Genomic DNA, 21,441 nt, shown 5'->3' with positions numbered 1-21,441 from the left:
CGTCCACCCCTCGGATATAATAATAATAATAATAATAATAATAATAATAATAATAAATCAGTAAACGTGAAAATAAACAAATTTTGGCACCGGGAAAAAGAAAGCAGTTGCACATGTACACTTGTACATGTGTCTAAAACACTGGTATAGGAGTAATTTGGACATCCTGAGGAGTTAAAGATCTTTTTTTTTTTAGTTTGCTTTCCCAGGAAAGTTTTCTTTAGGGACATGCAACGCATTGTGGTTTAGAGAACGTTCGTCTAACGTTTTCCTAACGTTTCTGTAACCTTTAAAGTGTTTCATCTTTATGCAACGTTGCACTAACTCTGGCTGCTTGAGAGATGAGGGGGACGCTGTAGGGGAGGGATCTCCGAACCATCACTATAAAAACCCGTTAATGTGAAATACAAATACCGGGTTTTATTAAAAAGACTTGAGGCAGACAAGTTAAAGAGGCAAAACACATGCAAACGTAGAACAGTCACGTGACCACCACGCAACCCACGCGCGAGACTTCACAACGTACTTATACTGTGTGTGTGTGTGTGTGTGTGTGGTGTGATTGTGAACAGGTGTGCCTAATCAGAAGTCCTGTAAACAGGAACATGGACCATGTGACAGGTCATGTGATGTGGTTGCACTGGGAATCATAGGCAATGGAGTGAAATTTCAGGAGAATGTTATTTAAAAAAGTTTTGGACACTTAAGCTACAACTTAGTTGGAAGAAGATCTTCCTGAGAACAACCACTAAAATACACCACGTTTTAGTGTCTTGGGAATTTTCTGACCACAAACACCATCAGCCTGCAAAAAAGAGAACTTCATGCAAGGAACAGACCAAAAACTCGCAGTAAAATACGATGGTGAATCACTGGTGAATAAAGTAGAGCTTCATGGAATTAATGCTTAAGCAATAGTGCACGAGTGCTGTTGTACTGAATAAGTGATTAATGCCTATGGCCGAGCCACAGCCATGCTCCTACTCAGTACAACAGCATGCTGCGATGGCTTTTACACAGCAGCTCTCTAAACAAGAAATTAATATCCAGTAATTGACATTTCAGACACAATATAGACAAATATTTTGTTTACTTTTGCTCCACCAGCGAAAAATAGTTCCCAAAGAAACCACATCTGGATGAAGTGTTGCGTGTTGCCATGCCAACACACAGACTGACTAACAGCCTATAGTAAGTGTAGTAACAATTTCAGTGTAACAAAGTATTGCTAGAATTGAATCATATGTAGAGAACACAGACAGATGAAGAGATACACACAGAGAAATATCCCAGTGCTGTTATACTAAATATCAGCACTCTTAGAAGGCCGCTTGTCCAATCAAATTAGTGGACCGGAACTAACTGTTGTATAAAATCAAATAGCTTTTTGCATAAACAACCCTGCTGAAAAATCCAGTTTAGTCTGACCAACTACTGTACCAGTTGCTGAACTGGTCAAAATGGCAGACCATCTTAGCTAACTAACAGTAAGTTATTTCCCAGCTTCCTTATTGCTTGACTAAATTGATCAATGAATGTTTGAGATTTTCTAATCACCTCATTGTTTTGTTATTGCCATAAAAACAACTTGTATATGAAATAACGTTGGTAGCAGTAACTTTCCTTTCTGTTAGGACTTACCAGCTGGCAAAGGTGGTCTAGCAGTTTGACCAGCTCTGCCTGTGCTTTGGTAGCTAGTAGCTGGTTAGACTACACTGGATTTTGCAGCAGGGAACACATGTAGGAATTAACCGGCATTAGCTGTCCAGATATCTTTAAAACAGTTTGGAAATCTAGTCTAAATTTGATGTTTCTTACGTAAAACCATTCTGATGTGGTGTTGTATCAGTTGGCACATTAACCACTAGACTGCATGCAGCAAAACGACAATTTATGAAGCTTGAAAACTACACATTGAACATGTCTATGTCAAACAGATGGAAGTTAAAACCAACAAAACTGTGTGTATGAGAAGATATTGAGGGGTGCAGCAAAAAAAAAAAAAAAAAATTAAAAAATGTAAAGGTTTTTTGCTTTTTTAAAAGAAAAATACATGTTGGAACAAAAAGGTAAGCCCAAAATGAAATCCAAACTGGAAGATGCCATGACCATGCTGGCTGACTAGCAAAACTTTGCTCCTAATTTTTTTCCCCTAGCAAGAAGGGGTGGGGTGGAAGTGTGTGGTGTGTAAAGTTTCTTTTTGATTGTTGTTTTAAAGACCTAAAGTTCATGAAAAGCAGCTTTACTAAGATTCAAATTACACACCAAGGTCATCATGGTCATTAACATTACTACTATAATATCAGTAAGACAGATCAGCCATGAAATTATTTTGAAACAATCAAATGGAGGAGTGTTATAAACAGAATAATGTCCTTGAGAAGTGTATATTACACTGACTATTTTCATTTCCTTTGATGATTATTGCCATCCGTTTCCAGTGGTCGTGCTAAGGAGAAAAGTTCACAGAGTATAATACTACTAATATTCATTCAGAGTTCAGGCTCATTATGTGATAACAGTATCATATAATGCTGAGAGCTTAAAAAAAATAAAATAAAAAAAAAAAAAACTCTTACGCAGCTTAATAAATGTGTTCGGTGTCAAATTTGTAACAAGGTTTCCCGTTAAAGACAATTATGTTTATTGTAGATGATCTGTCCATGAAATGATCATTTTGTTTTCTAAAGCTCAGAAAAGACTGCTGCATAAAATGTCCTGTTTGTGTCTGTAATTACACTGCTGTCATTATTCTAAACATTGTGTGTGTGTGTGTGTGTGTGTAAACGAAACATTATTGTCCTCAAAATCATATCAGTATCATATCAATGCATATCAATATGTGATCTTCAATGGTGCAGAACATTTATTTTATGATTAAATTCTAAGACTTTTTTTGGTTTCAACATCTTTCATTGACAAGTTGGTCTATTTTCGCTTTGCTTTCCCCACAATGCCATCTGACTACCTGTTTATAGTGGTGCAGTGGGATTTACCCTTCCTTCATCTGCACCTAAAGAGAGCGATGCAGCAGTGCTTTAGTCCTTTCATCTGTCCAGCTCTCTCACCTCCTCACCTGTCCTCTCTGCTCAAACAGATCGGCTTCGATGCGATTGTGTTTGTCACCTCATAGATCTCTCACTTAGCGCCTCACAAATATGTGAATACAAACATATTTAATGTTTTCTAGGGTGGAGTTTTCCTTTAATACTTTAATACTTGATTGTTTATACGGCTGGATTTCAGTACATTTACTCTCATACTCTTTGTCATTTGTAATGAAGAGCAAGTGTATTTTTTTCATTGATTACTTTTGATTTATTATATTTTATTGCTTAAAATATTAACTCATAAATAAGTTAAATGCTTATTTAATGTGATGCATGAATTTTAAAAAAAAATGACCTAAATGCACAATATTGTAAGGGAGGCCTGGGCTTCAGCAATTATTTAAGATCTGACTTTACTTAACCAGCCTGGGTCAGACATGTACAGCAGGCATTTTCCCCTGGTCTACCACCAGCATGCCCACACATGTGGCAGTGTGTGTGTGGGCCAATAGTGGGCAACCAGCCGGTGGTAAAGCTCTACTCATCCCCTGTGTGGTCCCTGACCACGGCGTTAGGTTGAAGCACCACAGCTGCAAAATCCTCCATGATGACTGAACAAATCACACATTTTCTGCTTGAGTCATATTTGTATATTCTCCTTTACAGTGCATTATGGCGCTTGGTCTGTAAAGAACAGCAACTTCTAGAAGAGGCCTGTGGCTTTTCTCCAGCCTTCTATATCCTGCACACTTGAGGAGCGGAGGTAGAACACACTCGCTCCAGGAGCTGATGAGTGAAAATTAGAGGAACACGTGTTAATACGCATGTTTCCCCTGCTCCCAGAGAGATTTCGAGGTTATTTGAGAGATATTAAAAGCAATGGAGCACTGCCAGGAAAAACTGGGAGTGGAATGCAAAGCCACAAAGCGTTCACACAGATCAGCATTTATAGGTAAAGTACACATTCATCGCGCTTGAATATTGTTATTTTGGAGGGCAGGACATTTTTGTACATATAATACATTTTGCAAGTTCATATGATTATAAGTATTGCCTATATAAAGTACAAAGCTTCAAAAATATAGTATATTTTAAGTGGTTTTTAAACTGTCTGCTAATAAAATTAGTGTTTTTTTAAGTCTTATATTGATCTTTTAGAGTTCGTTTCATGTATGACATCTTATTAAAGCTATTATTCTGTAATTTCATTTAACCTTGTTTTATTGTTTCATTTACATTCATGTGCATGAGCATAGTAATAAATAAAATAAAAAAAAATAAAATAAAATAAACACTGTTCACTTATAATTTAAGCTGTCTAAGCATTTTTTTTGGTGGTAAAATGTGAAATCTTTTGTCCTGCATGGTATTTCCCAGTATATAATTTCAGATTTAACTTGAGTTAAAAGATTGAACTGTATGGCATCTACACTGTGTTATTAATCTTGATGACCTTTTCAGCTTGTATTATATTTGAAAATGACTGTAATGAGGCAAAAAAAAGACAACACAAAAAAACCCACACTAGAGCACCAGTGGTAACTAAGAAAGCCAGTAACTTTACTGAGTTCTCTGCAAAATACAAATACCTTTTTGAATCCCAGCAGGAGAAAATGATTTTTTTTTAATATCCATACATTAATTTTTCACTACATACAGCTGAATCAAGTCCCTTGAGATACAGAGATGTGATTTTTTTAATTTAATGACATCTTGTCTTCAAGTGGCGACAAAGTCCAGCTTATGCCGCTGAAAGCCTCTTTCTCCTGGTTTGAAAAATAAAATAAAATAAAATAAAAAGGAAAACAAAAAGAGAGAAACACACTTCCTTTCCACCTTACCAATGTAGGTTTATACAAGCTACATTTGTTACTACATTTTTTTTGTAACTTTTTTGTTATTTGCATTTTTTTTTTAATGGAAACAATATTTTAAGGAAAAAGAACAGCAAACCAAAAAGGGTGAACCAGGGAGTCATATGTGTACATAATGCAAGATTTTATAGAAGAAACGATGGCATACTGAGTCACAATACTGTACATTTGTTAGGTTCTTATGATTTTTTTTCTTCTTTTTTTTTTAATAAATTTTGTTTTGTTTTTATTCGTTTTTTCCACCCCATTTCTCATCATAATTGGTTGAATGGTAATTTGAGGTACTGGGAGGGTGAATATGAGGTACCAGTATTATTGTAAATTACATAAAGCAAAACAACATATTCAGAAATATGACCTTCTCAAATCCCAAAGAGAATGGAATATAACAAAGCCAAGATAACACTGCTCCATGTCTTTGGTAGAAAAGATTTCAACAAATGTCCAGTCTCTGATTCATGCGAAACTAAAACGATTACACTGTAGCGATCTCAGTATGATCAGAAGAAACGGGTAAATGTGTTGTAATTGTAATGGGACAAACTAACATGATCAAAAAACACACATGACCAAGGATTCACAAAATATGCCTCATCATAACCATGAATCCATAATAACATGATATATTCCTCAGTCAAAAAACCCCATTAACTTCTCTTTTAAATCTTTCAGTGCAATGGCGATTCAAGTGAAACTATCGATTCCTTGTTTTGAGTTTAAACAGCATCTGCTTTGGTTCACAGACTAAAGGTTTGTCATATCAGAAAGGTTGTGCTTCTTCCTAACCAAAGCACACATTTGGATAAACATCTTGTGCTCACTGAGAGTTACATATAAACACAAGCAGGCTGACCACTGCTATGGCAACAAGAAATGCTCAATTCTGCTATAAATGCAAGTGAACAGGATCTTTATTACTGCAAAATGGGAATTTAACTGTCAGCAAATATATCTGATAGTAAGTGTGCTTACTTTGGGAGCATACACGTTCTTCACCTGAGTGTCATTATACCATTACTACGCAAAGAAGTGTATCTTCCCAAACTAGATATTCATGACAATTGCTGTTTGTGTAATTTACACTGAATCTAATGTTCTTGCTGGGTTTCCCTTGAAAGATTCAGTATGGAGCAAAAAGAAAAAAGACAAAACAAACATGTGCAACTGTACTTATGTAACCTCACACTGACAAAAAATGTTATGACCATAATTATCATATATATTTATATATTAGAAAGCTATACACAAGCATGTTAATTTCACAGATATTTAAAAGAATCTTAATATTATTATTCAATATTATTAGAAATACACATTAAAAAAACTCTACAAAATGAAAAAAAAAAAAAAACTTCAGCAAAGCAAGGGTTCTCAGATGTCATGGCTTAGTTTTGAAAAGCCCAAGGTTAATCACTCTTATACAACTATCATTTTTCATATAGGCAAAGCTTTCAAAACTCATTCTGGTTTATATAAACTACAAAACGCCACAAAAATGCTTTGCATTGTATTCCTTTTTATATGAAAATATAAGCAAGAGTATCATACAATTGTTTCTTTTTCTTGTTTTTTTTTTTTAATACTGAACATTTAAAGCAAGTCCTAGGTTTGTGATTTCATCAGAATAAACTAACATGGCTCTTAATTTAAGGTATGGTCCTTCATCTACTGACTGCCATTTTTGCGAATAACACTCCCATTTCTTCAAAAAAGCGCTTGATTCATCAGAGGTTCTAAAATACTCCTTCTCCTTGACTAAAGCCTAAGGGGCTGTACATCTGTACAATCCTTCAAAAAATCTTGCATAAAAGCTTCCATTTGAGATCAATGTCCAATGTCTGGCAACCTCGACCCGTCCCCCTTGTCCCCGCCCGCCCTCTATGTACAATACGTTGAACCTGCAACATGACTTTGTCAATCATAACATACATTTAGCGAGGGAACATTCTGCAGAGAGTGGCGAAGAGAACTAAATCTGTACACAAAGTACTGGTAGAGCAACTCAAGTGCTAGCCTGTCGGCGCTGGCCCTCAGCTGAGCTTCTCCCATGGCTGAATGTCGCTGAGGAAAGTTGTAAATACCTTTACAAAAAAATTTGAGAGTACCTGACGATTTTTTGTTACTATGCATATATGTACACCTACACACACGTGTAAATATATATGCATATATGGTTAAGTCTTGAAAGTCAAATCCACACACAGCAAAAGTTATGCATAGTAACCCCACCCGCTAAAACCCTGTCTTAACCCTCTAATGCTAGCCCCTACCTCCCTTTCCCTCCCTGACACCCATCAATCACGACAACATGTACATTTGACACTCTTTGAAGAAGAGAGCGAAAAACAAGTAAATTGAAGAAAAGCCCTCCTGTCTGTTTACATTGCGTGTGACTTGACAGAGCTTGGAGGGCTACGATTCATCAGAACAGATCGAGAGAACGCGTGAATGTGATGATGGACCGAGGTCAAGTGTGGGGGCTGTTGAGGTGGGGGCGTGGCTTATCATGTGGCCCAGCCCTCAGAAAGGCGGACTCGCTTGACAGAGGGACTGTCGCGCTCGTCCAGGCCAGGCCGGCCCATGCCAAGGGGTGAGTGGAAGTCGGGCCGGTGCTCATCGCGCTCACTGCCCTCGCTGCTCAGGCTGTCGGCTGGCGAGCGGCCCTGTGGGGGCGGAGCCTGTTGCGGGGGTGGGGCCTGGTGCTGCTGCGGGTGGGAAGGGGGCGGGGCATAGCCGCCAGGCGTGGTGCTGCTGGAGCGGTCTCTAGGAGGAGAAACAGGTTCGGACTTGATGTGCAGGCTTTGGGTAGAGGGCAGGGAGAGATTTGAACCCTGACATAAGTGAGTGCTAGTGCAATTTCTGTAGGAAGGAAAGGAGACGAAGGGGGTGTTACAGAACATAGCGAGTGCCCCGCGCACTCATGTACACACATACTGACACACACAAATCATTGACTATTCACTGTAAAACTGTGTATTCTACTTATGATCAATTTTTAAAGCCTAAATCAGGAATTGTTACAGGTGGTGAATGGTACAACAAATCTACAACCAAAAATTGAGCATGTGTCTATTTAGCATAAACACAGTGGAAGTTTACTACAAATGCAGTGCATCTCATTAATTCCTAACTGTGGCCTTAAGATATATCTGACATCATAAAATGAAGACATAACATATAAAAAAAAGATGTGACTGAGAAATGTGTGAATCAAAGATGAGTGACATCATCAAAGTGTTAGGAACTAACAAGCAGGAGTGCATAACATTTCTTTAATGTGTGCATGTGTGTGGCTGTGTTAAAGCTCACCCCAGCTGGCCGAGGGCAGAGTGCTGCATGTTCTGGAGGTGCTGCTGCTGCCAGCCACTCATTGAGCCCAGGTGCAGGGTGTTGGCACTGCTAAAGCCAGATAGAGATGACAGGTCGGCACTGCTTAGAGAATATTCTGGAGAAGAAAACAACAGAAGAACAATTAGAACAGAAGTTAGATATCTACATCTTTTAGGTATTCACATGCTTTGAATTACCAGATGAAGAGGTACAGTGTCATAAGAGTAACTTTCAAAATTCTTTCAAAGTCTATCAAAATTCATATTTGCAAGATAAGATTAATGCTAGCGTTGCATTCAAGTAAGAATAATATTATGTGCGTTGATTTACAAATCACAAAAAATAAGTAGGGAAAGTATGATAAGCACATTCACTCTTGATTATATACATAGTATGTAGAAATACAGCTGCACCTCCTATGGCTATCCTCATAAATTAAGCATGAGTCTCATCATGATCGTTCAAGCTCATGATCGTTTCTTTTCAAACTCAGAGCCAAAGTAAAAAGTTATAGTGAAATAAAATCTGGGCGAGTTGGGGACAAATTCTGCCTTTATTGTAATTATAATTATTGTAAGGATGTAGGTGATGATAATTGATGCTGAAATTCAGTTTGGTTTAGGGACTAAAAAGCTTTGCTGCTTTGCTGAGTTCAACATACCAGTACCATAGGAGGTGGAGATCGCTGAAGGGTAGCCGCCCATGCCCTGGCCCGGTAGAGTGGGTGTTGCCACAGAAACCACAGGGGTGGCCAATGACTGTGCGGACTGCGAGTTGTTTATTCTCTGATTCTGTGGTAAAAAGAAGAATAAAGAACGAACGTGATTAAAGGCAGAAGATAATCGCTAGCGAGCAAACTTGCGGGGAAGAAATAAATCACTTGACACGTAGAACCACCAAACTCTTGCAAACTATCATTTACAACGCCCGCAGGGCGCCTTGTCGCTATAGTAACCCATACAGTCTCCAAGGCAACAGGATCAGCAACAGCAGGGGGTGGGGCTGTGCTTTTTTTCTAGAATGATGACTGATGAGGTAGAAATGCACTCATGTGCCTCGTTCTGTTGGTAGAGAGAAGCTTTAATGGAGTTGAAGCAGAGATGGAGGGGTCAAACTGATTTGGTGGGCAGCACCAGGTGATAAGAGGGTGTGTTTACTTTAAACCACCACTAGGAGTCTCACTTGTTTCTCACTACAGCATTTTTTAGGAAGGGATGCCAAGTGTTGTTTATTTGGTCAGGTACAACAAAAGTTACCTGTAGGGTTTTTCTATATGTTGATGAACTATCGTATCAGTAGGCGAGTGAGTCCTTGCTGACACTGTATATTACATTTAACTTCTTCAAATCTGAGGTAAATCTAATCGCCATCTATTAAAATATGACAGCTGTTGGAGGATGACAGATGGCCTTTATGTCTATTAGTCTGTGTCACTGTTTTGAGTGACAGTCCCACTTACCAATAGAAGGTCAACATCCTCAGACTGATGGCAGTAAAGAGGGGAGGGGAGGGTGATAAATTCAGAATTAGTGTCATTGGATGAGGGAGGTGCTTGGTCAATCTAAATGATGACTATAGGTTAGAGCTACTGTGCATAATGTGGAAAACAGCATACAGGGAGCTCTTGTATTCTCTATGAAACTAGAAAACTAGTGAGTGCTCATGAGGACAGGAAGAGAATTAGAAGTGCAGAGACGAGATTTAGAGAAGAACAGTAAAATACCAAAGGGCTACTTACGATTGAGGGCATGTTGTTCTTGGTTCCTGGCGGGATGAGCACGCGCAGGTCAGGCTTTCGGCTGTTCATGCCCAGGTTCATTGGTGGGGGCGACTTGGCCTGCATGTTCTTGTTCATACCCCCAGAGGACACCAGCAATCCAGGAGAGTTACGGTGGTTTCCATAGCCGTTTCCTAACAAAAAAAGAAACAGAGAGTCATATACACTTACATGCCAAATATAGCACATCAAGCTTTCATTACAACACAACTTTTAATCATGCTCCATTTGACTTACTAACCTCAACTAAAATGTGCCATTTTCCAAGTCATCTACAATAAAGCTTCCTTTCAGGCATGTCTTGACATACTGTTTTATTTCCATATTCCTTTCACTAAGCATGACCATTAAAGAAACATCTGACCCGTTCCGGGGTATTGCACCTTTGATCATTTTTCACCTGAAATGTGAGCTTTTGATTTCATCATTTCCTCTAGTTTTCACAGCCACTAAGCAGTCATTCATGTGCACAAAGCCCTCGCAGAACACACCTTATCCATCAGCTCTCACAAAACCACAGGGAATTAGCTATCTCTCATCAGACATAACCCGTTTCAGTCTTTCTTCCCTCTGGGTCTCATAATTCGAACACTTGTGAGCAAGGGAAGATTACAGAGATGTAGTTTCATTTTCAATCTTTTAATGCAATAAATTATTTTAATTTTGGATTTCAGTGGTAAAATGTAAGATCAGTACAAAAACATCAGTGGGAGCTTATATGGGTGAATGAGAAACTGGTTTGGTAACAGGATCACAGAAAGTGGTATTAGAGAATAATCATAACTCTATTTTTCTGACTAATAAACTTCTAAAGGTCATCTTTGAACACAAGAAAGTTTAGTTTTGTTTAGGGGCCCAAAGTAAAGCAGGTTAAATGACATCAAGGCCTGGCTCTACACTCTATTCTACACATGCACCTCTGATGTCTGCCTTATCCGTATCTGCACAGGGGTGAACAAATCGCTAGCCAGGGCACCTGGGACAAACAGATTATGTGTCTGGGCTATGGGGATTTTATTTGTAATCACCCAGCATACATGTGGGTTTAGTCGACTCCTGATATAACGGTCAGAAACTTATTTTTTCTCCTTTCAAACAATCAGAAAAAAGTTCTATAGACTTTTTTATCAAGATATTGACATTATCAAGATATAATAAACTGCGGCTATGTAGATGCATAGGATTTGAAAACTCGCTCATTTTTGTTTTAATTAATATTGTTAGCTAGTTACGCTTGTCATACTTTGGGGTTAAAATACATCACCTACCGTTTAAGCCTAGTTCATTAGGTTTCCACACAACTGAAAACATGGGATAGGGCAAGTACACTAGAGCTTTCATTTGCCTGGTGTGCTCGCAACGAATTTTTCATTTGTCCACCCCTGCTTAACATTTCTGTTCCATATAAACCCTGTAACCTCACCTCTGAAAGCAAATAGCCTCCATCAGCTATCTTTAGAAAAGATGAGTATGTGTGTGTGTGCCAGAGAGAGAGAGAGAGAGAGAGAGAGAGAGAGAGAGAGAGAGAGAGAGAGGAGTCGCATTTCTTCCTGCTGTGGTTTTGTGGTAACAGGGCAGGTGGTTGGTGAATAGAGAAAACTTGAACTTGAGAAAGCTAATGGCCAAAATAAAAAAGGTCATAAAAGGTATATGTGTAAGTACATGTGTAAATCAAAATTAAAATTGTGATTAAAAATTAACTAATCAAATAAAAATTAACTAAACAAAGTATGACCGAATTTATTTTTATAAGACCTGAAGATTTTTGACATCCTAATATCCTAATCAAATATAAGGAGACAATGTAGTATCCTTTACTTGGTTAAAAATCACAAAAGAAAAATTATATCAAAGATTTCTAAAATATATCAAGATTTCTGGGTAGAATGGAATATCTCCACTGTTTTTTTTCCAATCAACATAAAGCCTGCTGTCTGTTTGACGACTGCAATTTGCCATAAATGATAAAAAAAAAACTTTAGACTCAAGCACCATCATTTACCAATAAAAGATAAATGTGTGTGTCTGTGTCCATAAATGACCAGCAACAGACATGTAATTCCTAGTAATAGCTAGTAATAATACTAGTAATAGCTAGTTCACAACTGCTACACCAACTGTTAGTTCACTGAATCCATCAAACCAAAGGGATATATTACAGTGAGAAAAAGAGACAGAAGTACGGTGTCTTTGTTTCTTTTGATATCCCATTTTCTTTGTGGCTGAAAACATGAAGCGCTTTTCACTTGCTGCCACTTAAAAGAGGGGCAGGAATTATACGTTAGACATAAATGAACTTCCTAATCATACGCTGAAGGGGAAAACGAGACACAGATGTTGTCCTCGGCAATTTCTTCGCAGTGATCTTTCTTTAATTTGAAGGCAATGGTTTTTGTTGTTTTGAAATGAAAAGTCTGAAAAGCGCAATTTGTATGATTCGAGGAAAATGAGGGGGGAGAGGCGGGTTGGGAACCAGGAGTGTGTGTGAGTGAGTGTGTGAGTGAGTGTGTGTGTGTGTGCCATTTGCAGTGATGTATTTCCTGCCTCCTTTCATACAGTGAAGTATAGGCTGCAAGCAGCTGGCTCTAGCACTTTTCTGAACACTTGAAGACTCAACAACCACAGATCATTGTTAAGGATTCAGACGGAGAGAGATAGAGATTCATCCTTTTCCCCCCTTTCAAAAACAGATGTATTCACCCTAAAACTACCTCCACAATTTTAAATCATTTAGGTAAACTGTGATGTATTGTAAGTCAGCCTTGTAAACATACACACTATAGAAATGTAAGCAGTTGAAAGTTCTGCAGTTCCTCTAAAGTAGAGTACACTGCTGCTCTCTGTTTTGCCCTGGTTGTCATGGAGACATGCGAGATTTCACAATGCACGAGAGATTAAAATTGAGGGTGGCTATTACACAAAACAATCATATAGTGTTTATGAAGCACTCCAATTACACCACCTGATGAGTGTTGTGAATATTGTTCTGAAGCTGCAACTGACGCTTTTGAATTAAAGTAGTACAGCTAAAGTCAAATATTGCAAATGACAATCAAATATAAAGATGAATGAAACTGAAAAAAATATTCAGTCAATATTCACAAAGATTTAACAGAAGCTTTAAACTGAAAAATACACAGTGGATAACACATCAATATTAAAGCACTAACTACTAATTCAATTATAATTCATCAGTTCTATTTTGTCCTATTCGATAGAATCCACTGTCAAACGTCAGACCATTCTTGAGGGCCAGTTTAAAGTCTCGAACACTGATAAAAATAAAAACTCAAACACTATTATAGGACTGCACCACTTCTGTATCTAAGCTCAGAGCGAGAAAATTCTGGACGAGCTGGAGAACAGTTGGCTATGTAAGACCAGTGTCACAGAAATGCAACACGCCATTGACCTTCAAACTGTTCTGTTGCTCTGTGACTGAACGGTAGGCTCTCTCTCTCTCACTCTCCCATCTCACTCACAATGGGGAAGTGCTAAAATTACAGCTGGCCATATACCAGCAGTCCCCTCCACCCGCCCAAATGACTTGATGTGTACCTTTGATAAAGAGCCTGAGGCTATTTCTGGGCCTTCGCAGAAGAGGACTAACTGTTAATGCACACAGACTGAGTTTCCTTGTAAGGGGCTACAGGGGCTAGTGGCCATGATAGCATGGATAATTACACTTTGGACATGTGCTGACTCTTTGTCTTGGTTATGGCTATATTGAATTTTTGTTCTGTCTAAATGTATATTCCACTGGCCTTGAGGTTTTGAACCATGGCCCAGGTTTGCCCACTAAAATAATATTATTCAAGTACAATTGCTAATTGAGTGAACAGCACCTCATCAGCCATGGGTGAGTAGCAGCATCGTGATTTGCTCCCAAAATGTGACGTCTCCTTGATGTGTTCTCAAGATGCGATATGGAGTTTTTTCCACAGTCTAACTGACCTTTCTGCCATGCCTGATCAACATGTGACCTAATGAAATAAATGCACATACACACTCCAGTGCGCAGAAGTTGTGGTTGTCTGACAAGGCCACATCTGGCACATAAAGAACTGTATGAATGGAAAATTATCGAGTCATAGTAAACACACTGTATGGCAAAATCTGAAGCCAGAGACATTGTTCCATTTTCCAAACGAGTTGTGATTAAGACTCTCTCGTGCTATTCATCATTTACTGTAATGCCATTTTAACCGCACAGTGTGTCTCTTCAAATAGACTGCAGGGAGCATTTTTAAACAGCTGGCATGCCACGCTATGAAAAACCTCAGCCATGACTAAGAGCGAATTGGAGTAAAAAAAAACTGAATATTCATCCCGTATGCCTAGTTGTGGCCCATTAATCTGGAGGACACTTGAATGGAACTTCTTTGAGCGCCTCATGACTTCTCCCTGGCTCTTGTTTCCAATCGGATGGCCTGTATCAGAGCTACAGTGCGCCCTCTGTTCGGCTTCCCTAGAACACAATGGTTGCATTGGACAGCTGAAGACTTTGAATGTGGATGGTAGAGCCGCTACCATAAGAGGTACTTTTGTATAAGAGGGACAGTAAAGGAGAGGAGATAGACGGAGGGACCTCGGCCTCAACTCTCTCCACTGGCCCTGGGGGCACTGCAGGGCCAGACAAGGTTACCCAGCTGGGCTAAACCGAGCGCCATGTCAGTTTCCAAGAAGCTACTGTCCTGATTTTTATATAGAATATAGCCATGCTTCTGTGGTGACCACTGCTGAGCTGTTCAGACAGACATATACACATCCACCCATGCCCACACATACACACACACACATGCACAAACACACATATGCATGCATAAGCTGTCTCTGAAGCAACCACAAGTCAAAGCCCCAGTATGTATCCACATGCACTATAACTTTCCTTTTCAAGTGGATTAGACTCACACACACACACACACACACACACACACCAAGCACATACACATTCCAAAAGCTATTTATGGGCAAACACACTCTTCCTTGCACTCCAAACATATGCTAGCAGTTATGCCATACAAGAAATCGAGAACCTGAAGGGGCCTGACCAGGCAAGTGATATGCATGTTCCTACATTCTGCTTGAATTAGATTCTGGGTCAAACAACAACAAAAAGACCTTGACATTGTTTATGTCGTTTAAAAAGGCTACTGGTATTTATGTAACTTGCCATGGAGACTAAAGCCCTAAGCTCCTGGTGCATGCATGTAAGGCTTAGTCAAACCTCAGAGGACAAAATGTGTTTGTTGTGATACCCCCCTCAAACCTCGCAGTGATCAACGATAATTGTTATTTATACAGAAAAAATGGGTCAAGTATTGAAAATGATTGTCATTAACTTACATTAACATCATTACACAGTAATTACTTTCTATAACGGATGACAGGCGTCGTTTATTTCAGGTAGGCTAGCTCACGAGGCTTTGTTGTTTATTCTACATTTATTCCAACCCACAAACTGAATGTTAATGTGAATGTTAACGACTGCAAGAAAATCATTAGCACAAGCCTGGCCTTCCTCAAATCTTTTTAGTCTGCTTAAGCTGGAAGAAAATGTGAGTTGTGGGTGAGTAAAAGACAAGAGGGGACATACTGTAGAAGGTGGGGATGCCATCCTTACCAGCACTGGTGCCAGGGCCTGTGGTGAGATCGGCACCCATCAGACCGCCTAGAACAGAGGAAAAAAGACAGGAAAGAGGGGGAGGTGTTTCAATAACCTCATTGCACTTGACATTCACATCCTACCGCAAAACCTTCCTTCAGACCTATCACATAATTTATTAAGCTTCATCTTCAGCCATATCCTATTATGTGTATGCGTGTGTGTGTGTATGTGTGTGGTTGGCAGGCCAAAAAAAGCCAAGGTGACAAGAAAGAGTGTGTGTAAGTATGTATGAGGGAACAACACACCGCCTTTTTTTTTTTGTTAACAGTATGCTTAGGGTGGTTGGGGTGCGTGTGTGGGGGGCTGTGGCCAGAGAGGCCAGGCCTCTGCATCCAAGAAAAATGACACATTTTTATTTTTAAATCAGCAGTGCAGCGGTTGTGGTCAGGCAGAGCACGGGGCTGGGCCAAAGCTCATATTTAGCCAGCCCTCCTGTACTGGGCAGCTGATTGCATCAGGAGAGCATGACTGCTAATGACAGGGCTGAAGGGGCGAAAGCCTTTACCTTAGCAAGCCAGAGATCTAGACAGAAAACTCGGAATGGGGCTAGATGGTGTGAGTGTGTGTCACTAGGTGTATTCACAGTATATATGCAGGAAAAGATTAGGAATATGTGCTCTTTTTGAATAATTATAGTATGCTATTGTATAGAAAGGAATCAGTGGCAAGGTTAAACTTCATTGTAACTTCACTATAAGTGATCAATTTAAGACTGACACAAAGATGTGTGACAAATTAAAAGAAAACCCAACATTAAGTGTTAGGCCATCACAAGTCACCAGTACAAGTCATTCTTCTAAAAGATATTTCCTCAATTAGTGTTTTGATGATGAAAGAGGAGAGCGCTGTCTAACACGTCAGTTTAAAATCTCCTATAGGTGTCCAACTGCATTGAGATGTGGTGACTGTGAAGGCCATAGCTTATGATTTACATCCTTTTCTTTCTCATCAAACCATTCAGTGAGTTCTTGTGCCCTGTGGATGGGGGTGGAGTCAAAATGTTTCATCATGAGGTAAAGGTGATCAGTTGCAATAACTGTGTATTGATTTGCAGTGATGCTTCCCTTTAAGGTGACAGTGAACCCACCAGTTTTTTCTTTAATTTGCCACATATCTGTGTATAAATGTAGTATGTATTTGTGAGTATATGTGTTACCTGCACTTGGAGGCCTGTGTGTGACACCTGGGGACATGCTGTTCCTCTGTATGCCGTGATGGGCCAGTGGAACCAGGTTATGGTTGCCTAGGGATCCTCCAGGGTGGCTGTAGATCTGGTTGCTCACTGGGATGGACACTGGCATGTCATAGTTGGAAGGGGGCACGGCCTGAAACATATGGAAAAGCTATAGTTAATAAAATAGCACAGAACTACAGTGAACATTGACAGTGACAAAAGAAAGACTAGAAAAAATCATAATTATCGAACACATTTTATATCAATAGCGCAAAACACAGAAAACAGAGAAGGGTGGAGAAAGATAGAAAGCTGGTGAGAGAAAGAGAGAGATATCTTATCTGATCTTCTTTCATTTACCACATTACTCTATGAGTGGCTTAACCTTGAGGAGCGGAGATGTGTGAGCTCTTTCTCCTCCATGTTGTGTTTCGTAAGGAGAAAATAGCCCCTAATTGCAGCCATGTGTCCTAAGGGTCCGTAAGTGCTCATCTGGGGGAGCATCAGCCGGCAGAAACCGGAGACGAGAGCCTTGTCCCTCTCTCTCCCCGTCTTTCTCTCTTTCTGTCCGCAAGGCTGAAGCAATGATTTGCTCAGAGCTGGGCAAATATTTTCATTCTGTGTAGAAGGTCTCCTCTTTCCCTCATGTGTTCAGTTTTGCTTTCTTTCGTTATCCCTCCTCCCTCTGCCTAAGGTGTTCCCTATCATGTTTTTCCACAAAAATCCCAAACAACTCTTCAGGTTTTAGTATCATGAATAACCCTTTGTTTTACTACTAAATTTATCCGCAAGTGCACTCAGAATCCTATCATTTTTGTGCTTTCTAGATCATGCGGAGTGTCTCATTTCTTCCTCCCTCTGTCTATCATGTTCTCAGTATCTCGCTACATCTTTTTGCAGGCTGTTATTTGCGTGGTGCCATCCTTCCTGTTCAAGCTGCTATAACTCAGAGAACGTGGCCGAGCCACTTTGACCGCAAACCAAACCGGCCATCACAATAGCCACTATTCTAGACTCCACCTTACACCACTCTTTCACTCTGTGTGTGTGTGTGTGTGTGTACGTGTGTGCGAGTGTATGTATATCCGTGTGTCTGTATGTTTTAACTGCTTAAAATGACCAGATAGATACCATTAGAATAGATAGTTGATAGCATTTTAGGATATTTAAAAATGACTGGGATTGATATTTATTAATTTGACGCGTTTATTTCACAATATAAATGAGGTATATCCAAGTGTATAGTGAGTGGGGGTTAAGGGTGTTCCTTAAGAGCCCAACATTAATTCCGGGAATTCATCGGAAACTTCAAAATCATCATCAGGTCTTTGGAGACTGCTCATTTCATGAGAACCAAGCTATCACATAACAGTTCTCTTCAGCGTGTATGTGTGTATATGACTGTGGGAATGTGTGCGGCTGTTTCTGCGGTGCTGTTTTCTGCATAGTTTTTTCAGACACATGACCTATTGTGCGCTTTCAGCTAACATGCTCTGATGAGAGGTTGAGAGAAACACATGCAAATTTAACCTTCAGTGTCAGCTTTCACATAAACCATACTGGACTGTATGTGAGGTTAGAAAGTATTTTTGACTGAATATAATTATTAGATGTTTTGTTCTTTGAAAAGTCGCGTTAAGATTCTCATCACTCACAAAGAAATGTTTGTGAATACTGAGTCAAGGCTATTCATCTTGGTTGAGGATGACTGGTGACGGCAACAAAACTCAAACCTCAAACCACAGAATTCAATTCAGCAAGCACAGAATAGGAATAGTTAGCAGCATGCTAGCTTTTGTAGCTAACCACGAGCTTCTTCCAAGCCCCCAATTCAAATGACTAGCTTTCCTGAGAGAATGGTTAGCACTACTATAGCAAGGTGGCATGGCTGTTAGATCTCAGCCCGTTGTCCTCTGTAGCTGCTGTACTTACAGGGATCTTATGAGTCTTGATCATATGATCAAACTCTTCGTTTATCAGTTTGTATTTCTCTTCTGTGCGTGGAGTGAGAGCGAGAGCAGACTCAAGCTCCGGGCTCTCGCTGCCTTTGTTCTCCTTCTTGCTCAACGCCTGAAGGCCACAGAGAGAGAGAGAGAGAGAGAGAGAGAGAGAAAGGGGGGAGTGAGAGTGGTGTTTATGGATGGAGGTACTTACACACAGTCTCTGTCTGCTGATCATTAGGTCTATGTCCTCGTTGATTTTGCGGTACTTGTCCTCAGACTCAGGGCTGTGACCGACTGAATCGTCTGCATCTGGGTCGGGGCTGTCACACCCATTTAGGCCCTTCTTTCTCAATGTCTGCAAACACAGCGTTCAAATGTTCATCAAACATCAGACTTGGAAGGAACTTCGGGGTAGAAATGTATAACGAGTTTTTATGCTTTTTATTATTTTGATGATTCAGTACTAAATTACTCACTCAAAATCTTGTTTAATTAACTAAAAAAAAAAATTATCTGTGGGACTGAACCAGTATAACAGCATAGAAATACCTATAATTATATGTAATATATATTGTAGTGAATATATGTATTAAATGTATTAAATGTATATGATATTAAGGAAAATGAATGAAACATGGTACATGCACATGTACAAATAAAGACATAAAAAAGGCTGAACCCATGAGATTTATAAGAATTAAACACTCTCAGATTCATGGAATTCTGGATATTCCAGAGTATATCCACAGCCAGCAGTTTTCCGCTCAGCCACCTGATGGCCACCTTCTAGTAGAAATAACACTAATCCTAACATGGTGAATTCAACCTAAAAACTGAGTGTCTCTACTGTACCCTATTTTGATTGTTCAGCACAATCAGAATACAACACAATCTGGCTTTGTTTCACATTCATTTCCAAAATGACTTCATCAGTGGCTGTCTGTATACAAGTACACAAATAGCCAGTGTTCTCTTGTGATTTAAAGAAGTCTTTACTGTCACAAAGTAACTCATAACAGGCAGCTCAAGACGCTTCATCAAAAACAGTGCGAGAGGCTATAATAAGGAGACATTAGCGTATATAGGGGAACAGCCACTCGCTAACGACGTGCACGGTTAGTGCACTCGCACACACTTATGCAGACGTACAGCGTCCCTTTCATCTGCCTGTCTACATCACAAACCCTGTAATTAAATTTACTCTGCAGACACCAGGATTTGATGAAGACTGACAAAGAAAGTGAGATGAGATGAGTTAGGATTCATTTTCTGTTTGAAACTTATATATAACAATCTGGTGTTAGAAAAGAATGAAAATATTCTACTTTCACATGAGTTATGTGATTGCAACTAACTTAAAATATTTTTTCTTATGTATTTTATCTTACCATTATAAGAAATATCAAGACTGGACATCAGCAACCTTCAACACTATACTATACAATAAAATCTATACTATACTATAAATATATAATCTATATATCTATATATATCTATATATATCTATCTATACATATATATATATATATATATATATATATATATATATATATATATATATATATATATATATATATATATATATGTATATGTGTGTGTATATATATATATATATATATATATATATATATACAATTCATCAGACTTATTGTCATGTGAATGTGTGTTTTTTTTTATTACCATTATTCAATCCAGATATGAACAAACATGCTTTCCTTTATGATTATGTCTCTTAGCACTAGGTGGTCTTTAAATGAACTTTGCTAAATGCGGTGATATTTAGGTTCGCTGTAGCACTAAAGAGTAGTGAGGCACTGAACTGATGGAGGGAGTGTAGTGTTGGAGAATTGATGGCAGTGAAGGGTAAAGAGGCAGTGTTGCACTGATGTGAGGTCATGCTGGCATGTGGAGCTTTCATGCAGGGCCTGGCAGTTTAAGAGCCAGCGTGGGGCCGCCATGGGGGCCGCCTGCAATGCCACTCATTCCACACATGTGCACCTGTCAGAGCGCCCACACCTGTCACCAGCCCTCACACGCACACACACACACACACACACACATGCTGCAGGGGGGCAGGAGAAGAGCCAATCATGAGTTTGAATCCAAAAGATGGCCATAGATGGGTCGCTGGCTCTTGATTCTCACTCTCGATCTCTCCATGTCTTTCTCTCTCCCCCCTTTTTCGATCTCTAACGCTCTAATGTCAGGCACATGTAGCACATACAATCACAGGTTAAATTAAACGACTACACACGACAAGCTTGATTAAAAAACTATTTGACAAATAAATCAATTTCCCAACACACCACTCTCCATCTTTAATGTTTCCAGTTTGTGTGACTAAAAATAAGCCGCTACAGAGAACGAACCCTCTTTGTACCTGAAGTGAGTGGAGAAATCATTTCCTAGTCTGACATCTTAATAGCTTCAGTAGATGAAAGCTGCATGATCCACCGTCCAAAACATTATTGATGAGGAGTAATCAATCTAACAAAGCGGAAAATGGCCTTGCAACAGGAGAAGGGGGATTCGGGGGCCAATATGAAAAAAGAGACAGAAGGTAAAACGGGAGGATAGAGCTAAAAAAAATTGGGATACAAAGACAGTGAAAATAAAGCCTTCAGA

At 39.3% G+C, this 21,441-nt stretch overlaps 1 protein-coding gene and 1 long non-coding RNA gene across 9 annotated transcripts in view; one reads left to right on the top strand and one right to left on the bottom strand.

The window, feature by feature from the left end:
- Window positions 1-425: 425 nt before the first annotated feature.
- Window positions 426-4,314, top strand: LOC117595977 (uncharacterized). Its single transcript, XR_004577161.2, has 3 exons — window positions 426-875; window positions 1,108-1,191; window positions 3,717-4,314. It is a non-coding gene; the product is annotated as an uncharacterized LOC117595977 (long non-coding RNA).
- Window positions 4,315-4,589: 275 nt separating this feature from the next.
- mef2cb (myocyte enhancer factor 2cb) overlaps window positions 4,590-21,441 on the bottom strand; it is a 66,817-nt gene continuing 49,965 nt past the window's right edge. For 3 of the 8 annotated variants that reach the window (XM_053228782.1, XM_026931231.3, XM_053228783.1), the window contains 7 exons: window positions 19,028-19,171; window positions 16,856-17,024; window positions 15,628-15,702; window positions 9,993-10,165; window positions 8,916-9,045; window positions 8,234-8,369; window positions 4,590-7,783 (listed from right to left, as the gene is read on the bottom strand). In XM_053228782.1, coding sequence (XP_053084757.1) covers window positions 7,429-7,783; window positions 8,234-8,369; window positions 8,916-9,045; window positions 9,993-10,165; window positions 15,628-15,702; window positions 16,856-17,024; window positions 19,028-19,171 — 1,182 coding nt within the window. In that variant the 3' untranslated portion in view covers window positions 4,590-7,428. Of the gene's footprint in view, window positions 7,784-8,233; window positions 8,370-8,915; window positions 9,046-9,992; window positions 10,166-15,627; window positions 15,703-16,855; window positions 17,025-18,805; window positions 18,944-19,027; window positions 19,172-21,441 lie in introns of all 8 variants that reach the window. The other 5 variants (XM_053228786.1, XM_026931232.3, XM_026931234.3 and 2 more) reach the window with 5 other exon arrangements.

Source organism: Pangasianodon hypophthalmus, chromosome 24 (genome assembly GCF_027358585.1).
Source record: "Pangasianodon hypophthalmus isolate fPanHyp1 chromosome 24, fPanHyp1.pri, whole genome shotgun sequence".
Lineage (NCBI taxonomy): Eukaryota > Metazoa > Chordata > Actinopteri > Siluriformes > Pangasiidae > Pangasianodon > Pangasianodon hypophthalmus.
The sequence above is the reverse complement of the archived record's forward strand: the minus strand, read 5'-3'. Positions and strand labels throughout refer to the sequence as shown.